Source organism: Schistocerca gregaria, chromosome 6 (genome assembly GCF_023897955.1).
Source record: "Schistocerca gregaria isolate iqSchGreg1 chromosome 6, iqSchGreg1.2, whole genome shotgun sequence".
NCBI classification, from domain to species: Eukaryota; Metazoa; Arthropoda; class Insecta; order Orthoptera; family Acrididae; genus Schistocerca; species Schistocerca gregaria.
The window spans coordinates 330,232,602-330,249,524 of NC_064925.1; the positions used below are offsets into that span (position 1 = coordinate 330,232,602).

Consider the following 16,923-nt stretch of genomic DNA (forward strand, 5'->3'; position numbering starts at 1 on the left):
GCTGTAGTATATCTAGAGGTTGTAACAATGGAAAATTGTATTGAAATGCATGAGGATCTGCAACGAATTGACGCATGGTGCAGGGAATAGCAATTGAATCTCAATGTAGACAAGTGTAATGTGCTGCGAATACATAAAGAGAAAGATCCTTATCATTTAGCTACAATATAGCAGGTCAGCAACTGGAAGCAGTTTATTCCATAAATTATCTGGGAGTAGGCATTAGGAGTGATCTAAAATGGAATGATCATATAAAATTAATCGTCGGTAAAGCAGATGCTAGACTGAGATTCATTGCAAGAATCCTAAGGAAATGCTGTCCGAAAACAAAGGAAGTAGGTTACAAAAAAATGTTCAAATGTGTGTGAAATCTTATGGGACTTAACTGCTAAGGTCATCAGTCCCTAAGCTTACACACTACTTAATATAAAGTATCCTAAGAACAAACACACACACCCATGCCCGAGGGAGGACTCGAACCTCCGCCGGGACCAGACGCACCGTGAAGTAGGTTACAGTACACTTGTTCGCCCACTGCTTGAATATTGCTCACCAGTGTGGGATCCGTACCAGATACGGTTGATGGAAGAGATAGAGAAGATCCAACGGAGAGCAGCGCGCTCGTTACAGGATCATTTAGTAATCGCGAAAGCGTTACAGAGATGATAAACTCCAGTGGAAGACTCTGCAGGAGAGACGCTCAGTAGCTCGGTACAGTCTTTTGTCGAAGTTTGAGAACATACCTTCACCGAGGAGTCAAGCAGTATACTCGTATCGCTCCCTCCTACGTATATCTCGCGAAGAGACCATAAGGATAAAATCAGAGAGATTAGAGCCCACACAGAGGCATACCGACAATCTTTCCTTCCAAGAACAATACGAGACTGGAGTAGAAGGGAAAACCGATAGAGGTACTCGAGGTACCCTCCGCCGCACACCGTCAGGTGTGTAGATGTATAATGTAGATGTAGAATTACAGATGTAGATGTAGATGTAGAATTACAGACTGTCCCACCTCAAATCTTGCTGCAATTTTGGGTCTCTCCTCAGTGTTTAATTGTTCTGGCATCTCTGTGGATTCACAGGTTATGGAAAAAATGACACACAGTCACTGTTATCTGCTCGTACCATGAATAGATATCCAAAATCAAAGCAGACGTTTACTTCGTCCACCCTGTAGATAAAGCGGTGTCGATTTACATGTTGGATTTATACAGTAGTTTTAAGCATGATGTTGGTAGTTCCAGGCGCTGCGGTCGCCAGTTTGTTTCCTTTGAGCAGTAAGAAATGAAATGTGGCCTCCGTAACAGGAACAAAGGAACGTCGGCTGTTGGGAGCGGACGAGCGGACTGTGAGGAGCGGCGTCTGGAGGCGATGGAGCTGCGTGCCGCGGGGGGCGGCGGGGGCGCGTCGACGTCGCCGTCTTCAGCGTCGCCCTCGCCGTCCGGGCGGCCGGGGGAGGCGCTGTGCCGCGTCTGCGGTGACAAGGCGTCGGGGAAGCACTACGGCGTGCCCAGCTGCGACGGCTGCCGCGGGTTCTTCAAGAGGAGCATCCGCAGGTAACGCTCCGTATCCAGGCGCCTGCAGTCTCTCTCAAGGAGACACAGGCCCACGAAGGAGTTCTTATTACTCTTGTTACCTAATAACTTCATTACATTTATGTTGGACACTGCATCCTTATTGAGCTTAGACTTTCGGGTCTAGTGAAGCAGGGGATACAACCCGTCGGCTTTGACCAATGACGTCATACATTACTCATTACTTCGAACCATAGATAATAAAACAGTTCTGTGTTCCGGATAATCGGTATCATTACACATTAAAATCATTGAATGTGATTTTAAAAGAGATCACTTCATATTGCTGAAAATCTTCTTCGTGTGCATTTATTAAATTGTTTGGTTCTTTGTAATTCATTCGGTACTTTTTTTATTTATTGTTATTTTAAACACCTTGTACAAAGGTGGGCTGTCAGCAGCATAGTACGCTGCTCTTCAGCCTCGAGTGGTACAATATAAGACAGAAGGGGGGGGGGGGGGGTACAAATGATACAATACAAATAGCAGGCACAAAACTGTAGACATAGAAAAACAATATACATGAAGCCGTTCACACTGGACAAGAAAAAACACTAAAACCTGTTGACACGGCCCACAAACACTGACGACTGAATGATGGGGCGTGACGGCGAAAGAGCCCGCATCTCGTGGTCGTGCGGTAGCGTTCTCGCTTCCCACGCCCGGGTTCCCGGGTTCGATTCCTGGCGGGGTCAGGGATTTTCTCCGCCTCGTGATGGCTGGATGTTGTGTGATGTCCTTAGGTTAGTTAGGTTTAAGTAGTTCTAAGTTCTAGGGGAATGATGACCTAAGATGTTAAGTCCCATAGTGTTCAGAGCCATTCGAACCATTTTTTTGATGGCGAAAGAACATTAAACACAAACATGAAGGCACACACACGAGACACTGATGGCGATGATCTCCGGCGCGCGAATGTCCACTGAGTGTGTACGAGTCTGGGGACCTGCCAAGAGAGGAGCAGGGGGATGGGAGAGGGAGAGGGGAGAGCAGAGATGCCAGGCAGGGGAGATAGGGGGCAGGGAGGAAGAGAGGAAGGCGGAGGGGAAGCCTAGGGAAGAGGGGTGGAGGAAGGAGGGATGGAGGGAAAAGGAGAGAGAAGGGAGGGAGGGTGCCCAAAGGAAAAAACACAGGAAGTGAGAGGGGAGGATCAAAGTTGGTAGGAGGGGTAGATGGAGGGCAGAAGGACATCATCAGGGAGGGGGAGCTGGCGGAAGCCACCTTGGGAGATGGTAAGGAGGGTGGAGAGGTGGAGTGCAGATGGGACATGGAGATACAGGCGTGGCAGTGGGCGGGGGTGGGAGAGGATGGGTGAGACAAGTGGGTGAGGAGGATCGAGTTTACGGGAGGTGTAGAGGATCCGTATCTGTTCGAGGAAAAGGAGGAGGTGGGAGAATGGAATGAAGTCATACAGGATCCACGTGGGGGAGGGGAGACAGATGCGATAGGCGAGGCGGATAGCATGGCGTTCAAGGATCTGAAGGGATTTGTAAAAGGTAAGGGGGCGGAGATCCAGGCAAGATGGGCGTAACAGATGACAGGGCGGATGAGGGATTCATAGGTATGGAGTATGGTGGAGGGGTCCAGACCCCACATACAGCTGAAAAGGAGCTTGAGGAGACAGAGGCGAGAGCTTGCCTTGGCTTGGATTGTCCGGAGATGGGGCGTCCAGGAGAAGCGACGGTCCCCCAAGGTACTTAAGGGTGGGAGTGAGGGCGATAGGACAGCCATAGATGGTTAGATAGAAATCGAGGAGGCGGAAGGAAGGGGTGGTTTTGCCTACAATGATCTCCTGGATTTTGGAGGGATTGACCTTAAGCAACCACTGGTTGCACCAAGTGGTGAACTGGTCAAGGTGGGATTGAGAAAGGTGTTGGGAACGCTGCAGGGTGGGGGCAAGGGCAAGGAAGGCGGTGTCATCGGCAAACTGGAGAAGGTGGACGGGGGGTGATGGCGGCGGCATGTCCGCCGTATACAAGAGGTACAGAAGGGGGGAGAGGACGGAGCCTTGGGGCACACCGGTGGAGGGAAAAAAAGTGTAGGAATCCGTGTTATGGATGGTGACGTAGGAAGGACGTTGGGAGAGAAAGGAGCCGATCAGACGGACGTAGTTAATACGAAGATCGAAAGTTTGGAACTTGAAGAGGAGTTCGGTACTTAATTTCATCCGTAGTGATATGAAATAATTTGGACTATAAGTTTCTTATTTTAGAGCAATTTTTAGTACCTCATTTTGGTTTTTAGGCATGAATTTATCTGTTGCAATGAACCTTGATGATTTACGAGAGGCTATGGGCGACGACATGTTGGCCACGATTTGTTTTTTGCAAATGTGTGCTCTCATTGCTGAGTATGTTCGATGTCGTGAGTGCGGTGAACATATCCGCCTCATAAGTGTACCTCGTCGCCGTACTCACGACTTGTTCGTTTGGCGCTGCAGCAGAGATAGGTTGTGTCTATCCATTAGGAGAGGGACGTGGTTCGAAAAATCTAAGCTCGTCTTGAGAGACATTATGAAAATAACTTACTGTTGGTGTTTGAGATATCCTGTGTGGCTGTGTCATGGTGACCTGCGAGAACCGTAAAAAGAATATGAGTTCCTGCTTTCGCATCGCCTTTTTCGCAGCTGTCATTCTTATTTCGTTTCCCAGCACTCGTATTAGTACGATTTTTTCGAATCTGTACTAGCAAATATTGAAGGCGAAACGGCCGACACAACTGCAATTTGTAACCCGTCCTTCAGTTGACCTTGACACCGGAACTACGTATTCGAAAAGAACGACATATGCAACATTGATGAGATTTACTAGTATATGTCAACTGGAGTGCAGTATACAAATATTGTGTATAGCTACATAGCTCAAGTAAAGAATGGGATACTATTAGCATCGAAGGCGAAAAAAAAAATTGTACCCCATAGTGTAGCACGGCATACAAATTGTATATGTGTCGTCTTGTGGCCTCTTCGCGTGGCTCATCTGATGTACAGGTTGCAAATGTAATGTACGTCAATTTCCTCGTTTCGTTAGCAGTGTACATATATAGAGGTCAACGGAAGTATGGTACACAAATATTATGTACATAGCTCGTTCTGCCATCGGTAGTGCTGATATCTACGTAAGAACAGACTGTTTGTGACAGCGGAGGCGAAATAAACAACAGATGTAAAATTTCTATCCCGTGCTTCATTTAGGGTTTAGTGAAGCGGAGCATACATCGTTCAACTGAACAACAGGACACTAATGATGGTGAAAACTAAGAAATCGACGTACGCCGAACTTGTATCCCGTACTGCACTTAAGCAATACAGTTCGAATGAGGTTCGAGATACAACTCATATATATGTGACGTGATGTATTTTCCATCCATTTTTTCCCTTTCATTTTCCAGAGAAATAATGCGATACAAACACGCGATATCCTTAACGTGAAAATACTACTGGCCTTTATATATATCAACTATATTTTTCGTCTCTCGTATTCTTTTGTTTCTAAACGTTCTTGTCAGCTCTTTCATCTGTGTAATAAATGCTCTCTGGCCAATTCTGACGTCATTGGTCAAAGCCGGCGGGTTGTATTCCCTGCTTCAGTAGACCCAGAGTTTCTATATCACATACCACAGACAGGGTGAACATTAATAAAACCGACAAACTGTAAGGACGTATTTCTGGCTGGAAATTGAGGCTAAAAGTTCCTAGGAACATGTGTCTGGCATCAGACGGAGTGCGCGCAATGACAGATGTACAAGTACAGTGTCCCGTACAGTTTCTGTACGCTGGGCACAGCTGTTCGCTGTCTGCAATGCGATTCTGTAAACGTGTCTACGCAACGCCTGTTCATAGCTCTATAGACGGCAATTGTTTCCGCCTACAGCCGCTTGCGCTACGCAGCTGAAAGCTGCGAAAGCGCTGGCAGGTGTCGGGCGTTTCCTTAAGACGACTCGACTGTAGGGGAGTTTCTCAGCATTAAAGAATAAACGTATTAAAACTTCATGTACAATGCGGAATTTTTTCACATATACCACTGTTTATGGGGATATATCTCTTGAATTATGTGTCGTATGTAATATACTTGTGTAGGTACATTCAGCGGCATATGTAGCTACTGTCTGTGAAATATGTTGTCAATCTACTCGGTAGCAAAGGAGTAATAAATTTAAATGTAGAAGCGGCAACTTTTCACGCAGCTTAGTGTTTATGACATATCTCCTAACTATGTTTTGCACAATGATTCAATTTTTTGGGTGCAGTTAGCAGTATACATCGATACTGGCTGCGAAATTTATTGGAAATAGATTTAGTATCGCAGACGTGATAAATATAAAGGTCATGGACGATGCCGCAGTTTTTCACGCATCTAATTGTGTTTGAAAACATAACTCCTGAACTATGATAGACAGGTGGTTCCTAGCCACGTGGAGATCGTTGCCTGACAGTACGCTATGTGTGTAAGAAGTTTTATTGAATTCGACGCAGTGGTTTAGGAGGAGATGTGCAGCACAAGACACCCTATATATAAGTGGGAATCAAGTGCTAATGTTAACAGAGGTTCGATAAAAATACACTCCTGGAAATTGAAATAAGAACACCGTGAATTCGTTGTCCCAGGAAGGGGAAACTTTATTGACACATTCCTGGGGTCAGATACATCACATGATCACACAGACAGAACCACAGGCACCTAGACACAGGCAACAGAGCATGCACAATGTCGGCTCTAGTGCAGTGTATATCCACCTTCCGCAGCAATGCAGGCTGCTATTCTCCCATGGAGACGATCGTAGAGATGCTGGATGTAGTCCTGTGGAACGGCTTGCCATGCCATTTCCACCTGGCGCCTCAGTTGGACCAGCGTTCGTGCTGGACGTGCAGACTGCGTGACACGACGCTTCATCCAGTCCGAAACATGCTCAATGGGGGACAGATCCGGAGATCTTGCTGGCCAGGGTAGTTGACTTACACCTTCTAGAGCACGTTGGGTGGCACGGGATACATGCGGACGTGCATTGTCCTGTTGGAACAGCAAGTTCCCTTACCGGTCTAGGAATGGTAGAACGATGGGTTCGATGACGGTTTGGATGTACCGTGCACTATTCAGTGTCCCCTCGACGATCACCAGAGGTGTACGGCCAGTGTAGGAGATCGCTCCCCACACCATGATGCCGGGTGTTGGCCCTGTGTGCCTCAGTCGTATGCAGTCCTGATTGTGGCGCTCATCTGCACGGCGCCAAACACGCATACGACCATCATTGGCACCAAGGCAGAAGCGACTCTCACCGCTGAAGACGACACGTCTCCATTCGTCCCTCCATTCACGCCTGTCGCGACACCACTTGAGGCGGGCTGCACGATGTTGGGGCGTGAGCGGAAGACGGCCTAACGGTGTGCGGGACCGTAGCCCAGCTTCATGGATACGGTTGCGAATGGTCCTCGCCGATACCCCAGGAGCAACAGTGTCCCTAATTTGCTAGGAAGTGGCGGTGCGGTCCCCTACGGCACTGCGTAGGATCTTACGGTCTTGGCGTGCATCCGTGCGTCGCTGCTGTCCGGTCCCAGGTCGACGGGCACGTGCACCTTCCGCCGACAACATCGATGTACTGTGGAGACCTCCCGCCCCACGTGTTGAGCAATTCGGCGGTACGTCCACCCGGCCTCCCGCATGCCCACAATACGCCCTCGCTCAAAGTCCGTCAACTGCACATACGGTTCACGTCCACGCTGTCGCGGCATGCTACCAGTGTTAAAGACTGCGATGGAGCTCCGTATGCCACGGCAAACTGGCTGACACTGACGGCGGCGGTGCACAAATGCTGCGCAGCTAGCGCCATTCGACGGCCAACACCGCGGTTCCTGATGTGTCCGCTGTGCCGTGCGTGTGATCATTGCTTGTAGAGCTCTCTCGCAGTGTCCGGAGCAAGTATGGTGGGTCTGACGCACCGGTGTCAATGTGTTCTTTTTTCCATTTCCAGGAGTGTATGAAAACACTTTAGCATGCGCGATACAGTTCAGGGAAACTGTTGACATTCAAAACAGCTCGCAGACATCTCGGAATGGATAAATGCAGGTCCTGCGTAGCATCTAAGGGTATCTTACCAGTGCCGGATTAAGCCAGCCCAAAACCCGAAGCACCTACTAAGAAGAGGCCATTGTTTTGCTTTAACAATCAAAGTTTAGGATATAAAATAACAACCGGCCGCTGGTGACCGAGCGGTTCTAGGCGCTTCAGTCTGGAACCGCGCGACCGCTACGGTCGCAGGTTTAAATCCTGCCTCGGGCATGGATGTGTGTGATGTCCTTAGGTTAGTTAGGTTTAAGTAGTTCTAAGTTCTAGGGGCTGATGACTTCAGATGTTAAGTCCCATAGTGCTCAGAGTCATTTGAACCATTTTTTTTTAATAAAATTACACAGCACTTTACAAAACAACACTTTGGTCCCGCAACGATATGTTCATCTTCTTGGACAGTTATCGTCATACAAACATTTAAGACATAAATCCTTTTCGCACCGTGAGAAAATATAAACGCAGTCTTAATACAATCACAATTTTTAAATAAAACTGTACTGTCTGAAATTTGTGTCAATTAATAAAGTTAATACAATGATTGGGATGAGGCACTCAATGATTATAAATTAAGTTAAAGAAAATAGTTATATTTGAAATTAAATTATACGAATAAGAATAAAGATGAGAGTCGTTTTGTAAAGGATTTTTTTAAAAAAAAGACCTTTTTATTTTGAACGCCTGACCTTTGGATTACGAGCCTAGAGCCTTACCCATTATGCTAAGGAGCTACTGGGTAACTTCATGTTATTTTTAATAGTTCAGTGTCTCACGATAAATTATTTTCGCTACATTTTCATAAACAGGGCTAAACAGAGTGGATGATTGCACGTAGTGAAACATAGCAGCAAATACTATGTCACTGTAAAAGTGGTTTCAACAACTCGATTCTACGCTGATGTCTCATGGCATATAAAGCTTTGCTGTATTCAGAAGTAAGCGAATTATAACGCTAACACTACATTGTTATACAGACTTATGTTACAAGAGCCATGGGATAGAGATATGCGCATATAGAGATCGCGGTAGTACCACTTACACACGTTATAAAAGGGCATTGCGTTGTCGGAGCCGTCATTTGTACTCAGGTGATTCATGTCAAAAACTTTCCATGGTGATTACAGGTGCGCGACGGGTATTAACAGATTTTGAACGCGGAAAGGCGGTTGGAGCTAGACACATGGGACATTCCATTTCGCAAATCTTTAGGAAATTCAATTTTCAGAGATCCACGGTATCAGTAGTGTGTCCAGAATACCAAATTTCAGGGATTACCTCTCACCACGGACAATACAGTGGCCGACGGCCTTCGCGTGGCAAACGAGAGCAGCGGCGTTTGTGTAGAATTGTCAATGCTAACAGACAAGAAAAATTGCCTGGAATAAGTGCAGAAATAGACTTGGGTCGCAAGAAGAACGTATCCGGTAGGACAGTGCGGCAAAATGTGGCGTTAATGATGGTACCAGACGACACACGCGTGTGCTTTTGCTAAAAGCACGACACCTGCACGTCTCTCCTGGGCACAATATCGGTTGGACCCTGACTGGAAACCCGCGGCATTGTCAGACGGGTCCCAATTTCAGCTGGTAAGATATGATGGTAGGGTTCTTGTGTGGCACAGACCTCACGAAGCCATGGACCCAAGTGGTCAACAAGGCACTGTGCAAGCTGGTGGTGATTCCGTAATAGTGTGGACTGTGTTCACATGGAATGAACTGGGTCCTGGCTACATTCGGCTGTTTTGACACCATTTTCAGCTATTCATGGATTCCATGTTTCCAAACAACGATGACCGGCCACAACTGTTCACGATAGGTTTGAAGAAGTTTCTGGAACCTTAAATATTTTTTAAAATACTATTTATTGTGCAGAAGTGGTACAAAGCTGTATCATTTTTCAAGATAATCTCCCCACGCTTACAAAGTGCATAAATTCCTTTAGAAAAAAATTCTTTTGGTAGTCGTCGCAACCACTCATGCACCACGTAGGGTACGTCTTCATCAGAATGGAACTTCTTTCCTCCCATTGCATCTTTGTGTGGTCCAAACATATGAAAATCACTTGGGGCAAGGTCTGGTGAGTATGGTGGATGAGGAAGACACTCAAAATGCAGGTCTGTGATTGTTGCAACTGTTGTACGGGCAATGTGGGGCCTTTGCATTGTCATGTTTCAAAAGGACACCTGCTGACAGCAATCAACATCGCTTTGATTTGATTGCAGACATGTGATGCTCCAAAATGAGGCCTTTTTCGCCCCAAAAGAGAGTCAGCATAACCTTCCCTGCTGATGGTTCTGTTCTAAACTTCTTTGCTTTTGGTGATGAGGAATGGCGCCATTCCTTGCTCGCCCTCTTCATTTCTGGTTGGTGGAAGTGAACCCAGGTTTCGTCTCCAGTAACGATTCTTGCAAGAAAGCCGTCACCTTCTCGTTCAAATCGCCGAAGACGTTCTTACTAACTTACAGCGCGAAATTTCGATTTGCTATTACAAATTTAAGTTTTCATTTGAATCACACTCGTACTTTCTGGTTGTTAATCAACAGAACCCAATTCTAATTGGTTGGGTTACTATACTTAACTCGGATAACGTTATGGAATTCCGATGGAAGTTAACGGTTTATTGCGGTAAAAATGGTTCAAATGGCTCTAAGCACGATGGGACTTAACATCTGAGGTCATCAGTCCCCCAGAACTTATAAATACTTAAACCTAACTAACCTAAGGACATGACACACATCCAGGCCCGAGGCAGGAGTTGAACCTGCGACCGTAGCGGTCGCGCGGTTCCAGACTGAAGTTTATTGTGATCTTCGCTCACTTTTAGAAATGAGCTAAAACTGTTACTACTAATTGTAGATTCGCATACGACAGTCCTTGCATTTGACGATAGGTAGAATGTCATTCATATCTAACTTGACAGTTTTTTAAATTTTTAATTTTATATTTTTCTTTTGCACCCAGGGACCCAGCTCCCTCTTACGCGGCGCCTGTGGCATCTGCTAATTCTTGCTACATGTCTAATCCAGCACTAAATCTTCTATCATTCCTCCTGCTGAATGGTGGCAAGCTTAGGTAATGATGATAAAAGAGGGTAGCGATCATGCACCCTCTTCTCCAAGTCGACCACAAGGGCTCAATAATATTGAGATCTAGTGATTATGATGGACAGGGGACAAGCGGCAGTTCATCGCCATGACCACAAAGCCAGTCCTGGACGATTCGAGCTGTGTGAACAGAAGCTCTGTCTTCCTGGAACACCGCATCACCACTGGGGAGGATGATCTTATTTGTTGTTGTTGTTGTGGTCCTCAGTCCTGAGAATGGTTTGATGCAGCTCTCCATGCTACTCTATCCTGTGCAAGCTTCTTCATCTCCCAGTACTTACTGCAGCCTACATCCTTCTGAATCTGCATAGTGTATTCATCTATTGGTCTCCCTCTACGATTTTTACCCTCCACACTGCCCTCGAATGCTAAATTTGTGATCCGTTGATGCCTCAGAACCGGTCCTTTCTCCTTGTCAAGTTGTGCCACAAACTCCTCTTCTCCCCAATTCTATTGAATACCTCCTCATTAGTTATGTGATCTACCCATCTAATCTTCAGCATTCTTCTGTAGCACCACATTTCGAAAGCTTCTGTTCTCTTCTTGTCCAAACTATTTATCGTCCATGTTTGACTTCCATAAATGGCTGCATTCCGTACAAATGCTTTCAGAAACGACTTCCTGACACTTAAATCTAAACTCGATGTTAACAAATTTCTCTTCTCCAGAAACGCTTTCCTTGCCATTGCCAGTCTACATTTTATATCCTCTCTACTTCGACCATCATCAGTTACTTTTCTCCCCAAATGGCAAAACTCCTTTACTACTTTAAGTGTCTCATTTCCTAATCTAATTCCCTCAGCATCACCCGTCTTAATTCGACTACATTCCATATCCTCGTTTTGCTTTTGTTGATGTTCATCTTATATCCTCCTTTCAAGACACTGTCCATTCCGTTCAACTACTCTTCCAAGTCTTTGCTGTCTCTAACAGAATTACAATGTCATCGACGAACCTCAAAGTTTTTATTTCTGCTCGATGGATTTTAATACCTACTCCGAATTTTTCTTTTGTTTCCTTTACTGCTTGCTCAATATACAGATTGAATAACATCGAGAAGAGGCTACAACCCTGTCCCTCTCCCTTCCCAACCACTGCTTCCCTTTCATGCCCCTCGACTCTTATAACTGCCATCTGGTTTCTGTTCAAATTGTCAATAACCTTTCGCTCCGTGTATTTTACCCCTATCACCTTTAGAATTTGAAAGAGAGTATTCCAGTCAACATTGTCAGAAGCTTTATCTAAGTCTATAAATTCTAGAAACGTAGGTTCGAGTTTCCTTAATCTTTCTTCTAAGATAAGTCGTAAGCTCAGTATTGCCTCACGTGTTCCAATATTTCTACGGAATCCAAACTGGTCTTCCCCGAGGCCGGCTTCTACCAGTTTTTCCATTCGTCTGTAAAGAATTCGTGTTAGTATATTGCAGCTGTGACTTATTACACTTACTTACTAAATTACTTAATAAACATTAATCGGGACACTAAAAGTGACTGTCACAATTGTCTTTTATTAGCTCCATTCACAGAGTAAGGTAAAACATTCTTTAATAAAGTAAACGGTTAGATTTCACCCCTTCTACTGTGTACATTACGGCTGTGAATATACAGTAATGCTTCAGATGTGGCATATCGTGGAGGCGTATGTATTAGAGATCAGATCGTTCCGAGGCGGTTCTGCTGACGACGGTTCTCACAACTTATCGAGGCTCTGGTGAGCTAGATATAGTTTTAGATCTCAGTTATGCTTTATAAGAACAAGAATACGAAAAAATACGATAGAATTTTTATTGTGTTACTTGAGAGTCTTATGAAAAAGAAAGAGTCAAAGAGTTTGTCGAAGTTACAACAGTGCAAGCGCTGCCACCGAAATTTAATCTTCGTATTATTATTATCTCAAATGTTGTGCTAGACCGATTTCAACCAAACATGGTAGATACATGATTTACTGTCTGGGAAGAACCGTTGTGGGGGGTAAGAACCACTCTCCTCTCCAAGGGGTGGGGTGGGGGTGGAAAAACAGTGTAACACATGACGCTAGGGTAAGTGTACGTACCAGTCCCATGCCATACCACAGTCATCCAGTATTTGAGAATGAGAGCATTTAGGTTCAAAATTCAAATTCCTCTGAGCGCTATGGGACTGAACTTCTTAGGTCATCATTCCCCTAGACTTGGAACTACTCAAACCTAACTAATCTAAGGACATCACACACATCCATGTCCGAGGCAGGAATCGAACGTGCGACCGTAGCGGTTCAAGACTGCAACGCCTAGAACCACTGGGCCACCCAGGCCGGCGAGTATTTAGGGACTTGCAACAAATTTAACACATAATTTCTAACTTTAAGAAACTTTTTCTCACTGATGATATCCTCAAAATGATCGTTTACTATATTTTCGATGTTCATGTTGTAAAACTGCCACATAAAGTTGACGTTTTAGTTTATTACTTCTTTACTACTAACTCTACTTCAGCATATTACGTAGACAGTAGGCACGTGTACCACTGGTGTTCCTGCAAAATTATATGATTATACAGCACATAGTTCAGGAGAAACGACATCATAAACTTTCAGGTGCGTGAAAATGAACCTACTGGGCAAAATTCTCTTAACATAAGGTGAGATATGGATATAAATACGCGTGAAATTTATTAAATATGTGTGAAATAAGTATGACTTGTGGTTTTGCGGACAAAGTGAAGGGTATAAAGTTCATCCTAAATCCCTGGAACGATTTCAGTCAAATTTGGTTCACATATTAGTTACAATCTGGAAAGAAATACTGTAGGCATAAGAACCACTAGCCTCCTATTGGAGTGAGTATGAGAACGTGGCGCGGGATGGGGAGACGAGGAGATGGACTGACAGCAGGGGAGAAAGAGGAGACAGGCACAGATAGGAAGTGGTAGCAGAGGCGGAAATGGACAGAGAGAGGGAAGAGAAGGAGATGGACAGAGAAGGAAAGAAGAGGGAGAAAGATAGAGGTGGGAGAAGGAAGAGATAGGTAGAGAGATGGGGAGGAGGCGATGAATAAAGGGGAGAATGAAATGGACAGAGATAGGGAGGAGGAGGAGGAGATGGACAGCGAGAAGGGAGAGGGGGAGGTTGGCACAGAAAGAAAAGGGGAGGAGATGAAATTGGAGGGAGGAGGAAGAAACGGATAGAGGTGGAGGGAGCAGATTGACAGAGACCGGAGCGAGAAGCAGATTGACACAGAGAGGAAAGAGGAGGAGACAAAGGGCAGGAGGAAATGAACAGAGAGTGGGAGGCGGCAGAGGTGGACTGAGGGTGGGGAGAAGATAAAGTTTTGATAAGGAACCCATGTCCGGAAACGATCCGTCAGCATACAAAACAAGTTTGAAAACCTGATCACCAAAATCGCCAATTTGAGCTCATCAAGAATGTTAGAGACGGTGCTACGTGATATTTGAGTGATGTCTCCTGGTTGTAACAAATTTTTTGCTCGGTAAATAAAACAAACACCAGGAACCTTTGAGATGTGGTTCTCTACATACGTCGTGAGTTTTAGAAGTTTTTGTTTCAGCTCATAGCAGATTCAGCAGAAAGACTATCTGGCACTTATTTGATCCTTCTAATCTGATACTTGAATCGTTTACTTGTAGCAATACTGCACGTTTGTGGTTTGACTATTTTTCTACGAAGATTACTTCTTAACTACATAAATTCAAGTAATGTTCCAAAGCATCGCCTGGTCTTTATGGAAGTCCCACGATATTTTCTTAAAAATAAACAAATCTTGCTCCAGCACAACGGTACGTTTGCCATGTTTCAGGAACCTGGACTACGTCTGCAAAGAGGCGGGCAGATGTGTCGTCGACGTAAGCCGGCGCAACCAGTGCCAGGCATGTCGCTTCAACAAGTGCCTTCAAGTTAACATGAAGAAAGACGGTAAGCTACTGACAGTAACTTCTCAACCGTTGCAGTATATCTCTAAAAACTTTACGTCTGCCCTACCGAAACATTTGAGATACGGTTATTTGACACTGGAAGGCTGCTGCCTATCATTACGACTGAGGTTACGCAGCTTTAGCAAGGTCCTATGGTGTCTTTATGGATTGGTACCACGCGGGACGTAAAAGAAGTACCTTCGTGGGGCAATAATGACAGGTCATTGTGCCAGGTCGCTCTTCTAAAGGCTGTGTTGAATAAATTGGTAAGGCGTCACTCGTGCGGAGGAATCAATTAGTTTGCGTGAGTGCTCGTTCTCTAAACAACTGTTTCATGTTTTCGGCGTGTTTTAACTTGCAAGTATAAAGTGATAATGTCAGTTTTTCTGTAAAAAATCAGCACAGGGGACCCGAAACCGTACTATGGATACGGCCCAGAATCCAAGTAAGACGAGCCAGTACAAGATTGCTACACCACCAAAACTAAAGAATTTGTTTCTTTAATTACTATACAGTTAATGCGAATTAATGACTTCAAGCAATAAAGCAATTGCATGAGGTACCGCAGAAAAAAAGGCCTGCACTGTGTAGATCGAAGGATTGTCTCTTGCGACATGAAAACTCTCCCTATCACACAGCCTTGGATGTCGAGCTACTTTTGGTCATAAACAAAATAACATCGGGTTCTCATTTACCTCAGTCCATCGTATTTTAGCCCCATACGAGTTCCTCCTGTTCTCCAAAATGAAAAGGGGTCTAAAAGGAAAAGTTCGTTCGATCCGTCGAAGTTTGGGAATATAGTTAGTGTGCGTCTTAGCTCTGATAATGCCTTCACTGTGGTATTTTTAGTAGCTTACTCCACATTCCTAATCTCTTATTCATTACAGAGCCTACTCTGTGTTACCCCTATTTGATTTTGTGTTGATAATCCCACTACTGGTGTGCCCAGAAGTCCTATTCTTCCTGCCGCCACACTACTACATCTAATTTCAAACTATCCATTTCCTTTTCTAAATTCTCTAAACTAACTGTCAGACTGAGAGGTCTAACATACCACGTTACAATTCATAGAATTCCAGTTGTGTTCCTCATGATGACATTCTACTGAAAAGCTTCCGCCCGGAGATCCAACCGGGGGGGGGGGGGGGGGGGCTGTTTTACCTCCAGAATATTCCATCCAAGAGGACGCCATCATCGTTCAACCACACAGTAGAGCTGGATGTTCTCGGGGAAAGAAATAGCAACTGTAAATGCCCCTTGCTTTCAGTTATTTACAGTACCAGCACAGCAAGGGCATGTTGACTAAAGGGGACATGTCCGAATGAACAGAGACCACGCTTTCATGTAAGGACATGCTGGCTAATGCTACAAGGTTCTATACGACAAGTCAATCACCCAGACTGTTGCCCCCGAAACTATTGGAAAGCCTGCTGTCCTTCTTCTGGAAGCTTGCGTTAATCCGGCCTCTTTACGGATACCCCTCCGTTGTGGATGCCCGTACACTACAGCAGTATGTATCCATCAGGCATGCAAGCCATCCCGCCTCGGCAAGTTCCATGGTTCATAGGGAAATATTAGGTGTAATAGTACCCACTTGCTCGAAATTGTCATCATACGCCGCGATTGTAATGTTGGCTTATGGATTTTTTCTGGCTCTCACTTGGCACTGATTTTCACATATCCACAGATATAAGTCTTTTTTTTTACCTCACACAATTGGAGAAATTGATAACGTGTAATTCGTTTCTCTTAAGTGCTTTGAACATTATGGTACTGACAATAATTGTGATCTCACTAATTTCACTTTTGGAAATAGCTATATTAGAAGCCACGATGAGGAGAATTCCATTGGGGGGGGGGGGGGGGGTGGGACGAGATATCTTTAGAAGAATCTCTTCCAACAATCAGGATTTACTCTCATAGTTTATCCAACATAGCTCTCCATATGCAACTTCGCATAGGGAACAACTAATGGAGTTAGCATATTCAGATGCCGTAGTGTATCACGGCCGGACTATTCCAATCTTTTTAGAAGCCCAGGAAACCCTACAAGCCTCAGTTTTTCTGTTAAGGACTCCGACATGGAGACTTACTTGAAGTGCCCCATCGCAACGTCGTCTTCTAAGAAGCCAGAAATTGCCATTACTTGTTGCCACTGTTCAGTGATCAGCAGCTACTATACTGAATAAATATTTGCAATTGCATCGGGAACCTAATAAAGCGCTTATTTTTTGTTTTTGTTTCTGTGACTCACAGCGTGTAAATACTTCATAAAACAA

General features: G+C 44.9%; 1 protein-coding gene across 1 annotated transcript in view; it reads left to right on the forward strand.

Moving 5' to 3' along the window:
- Nucleotides 1–1,374: 1,374 nt before the first annotated feature.
- The window catches only part of LOC126278871 (nuclear receptor subfamily 2 group E member 1-like), a 163,838-nt gene continuing 148,289 nt past the window's right edge, over nucleotides 1,375–16,923 (forward strand). The window contains exons 1-2 of the mRNA XM_049979146.1: nucleotides 1,375–1,559; nucleotides 14,530–14,645. Of these exons, the coding sequence (XP_049835103.1) occupies nucleotides 1,375–1,559; nucleotides 14,530–14,645 (301 nt within the window). The remainder of the gene's footprint in view (nucleotides 1,560–14,529; nucleotides 14,646–16,923) is intronic.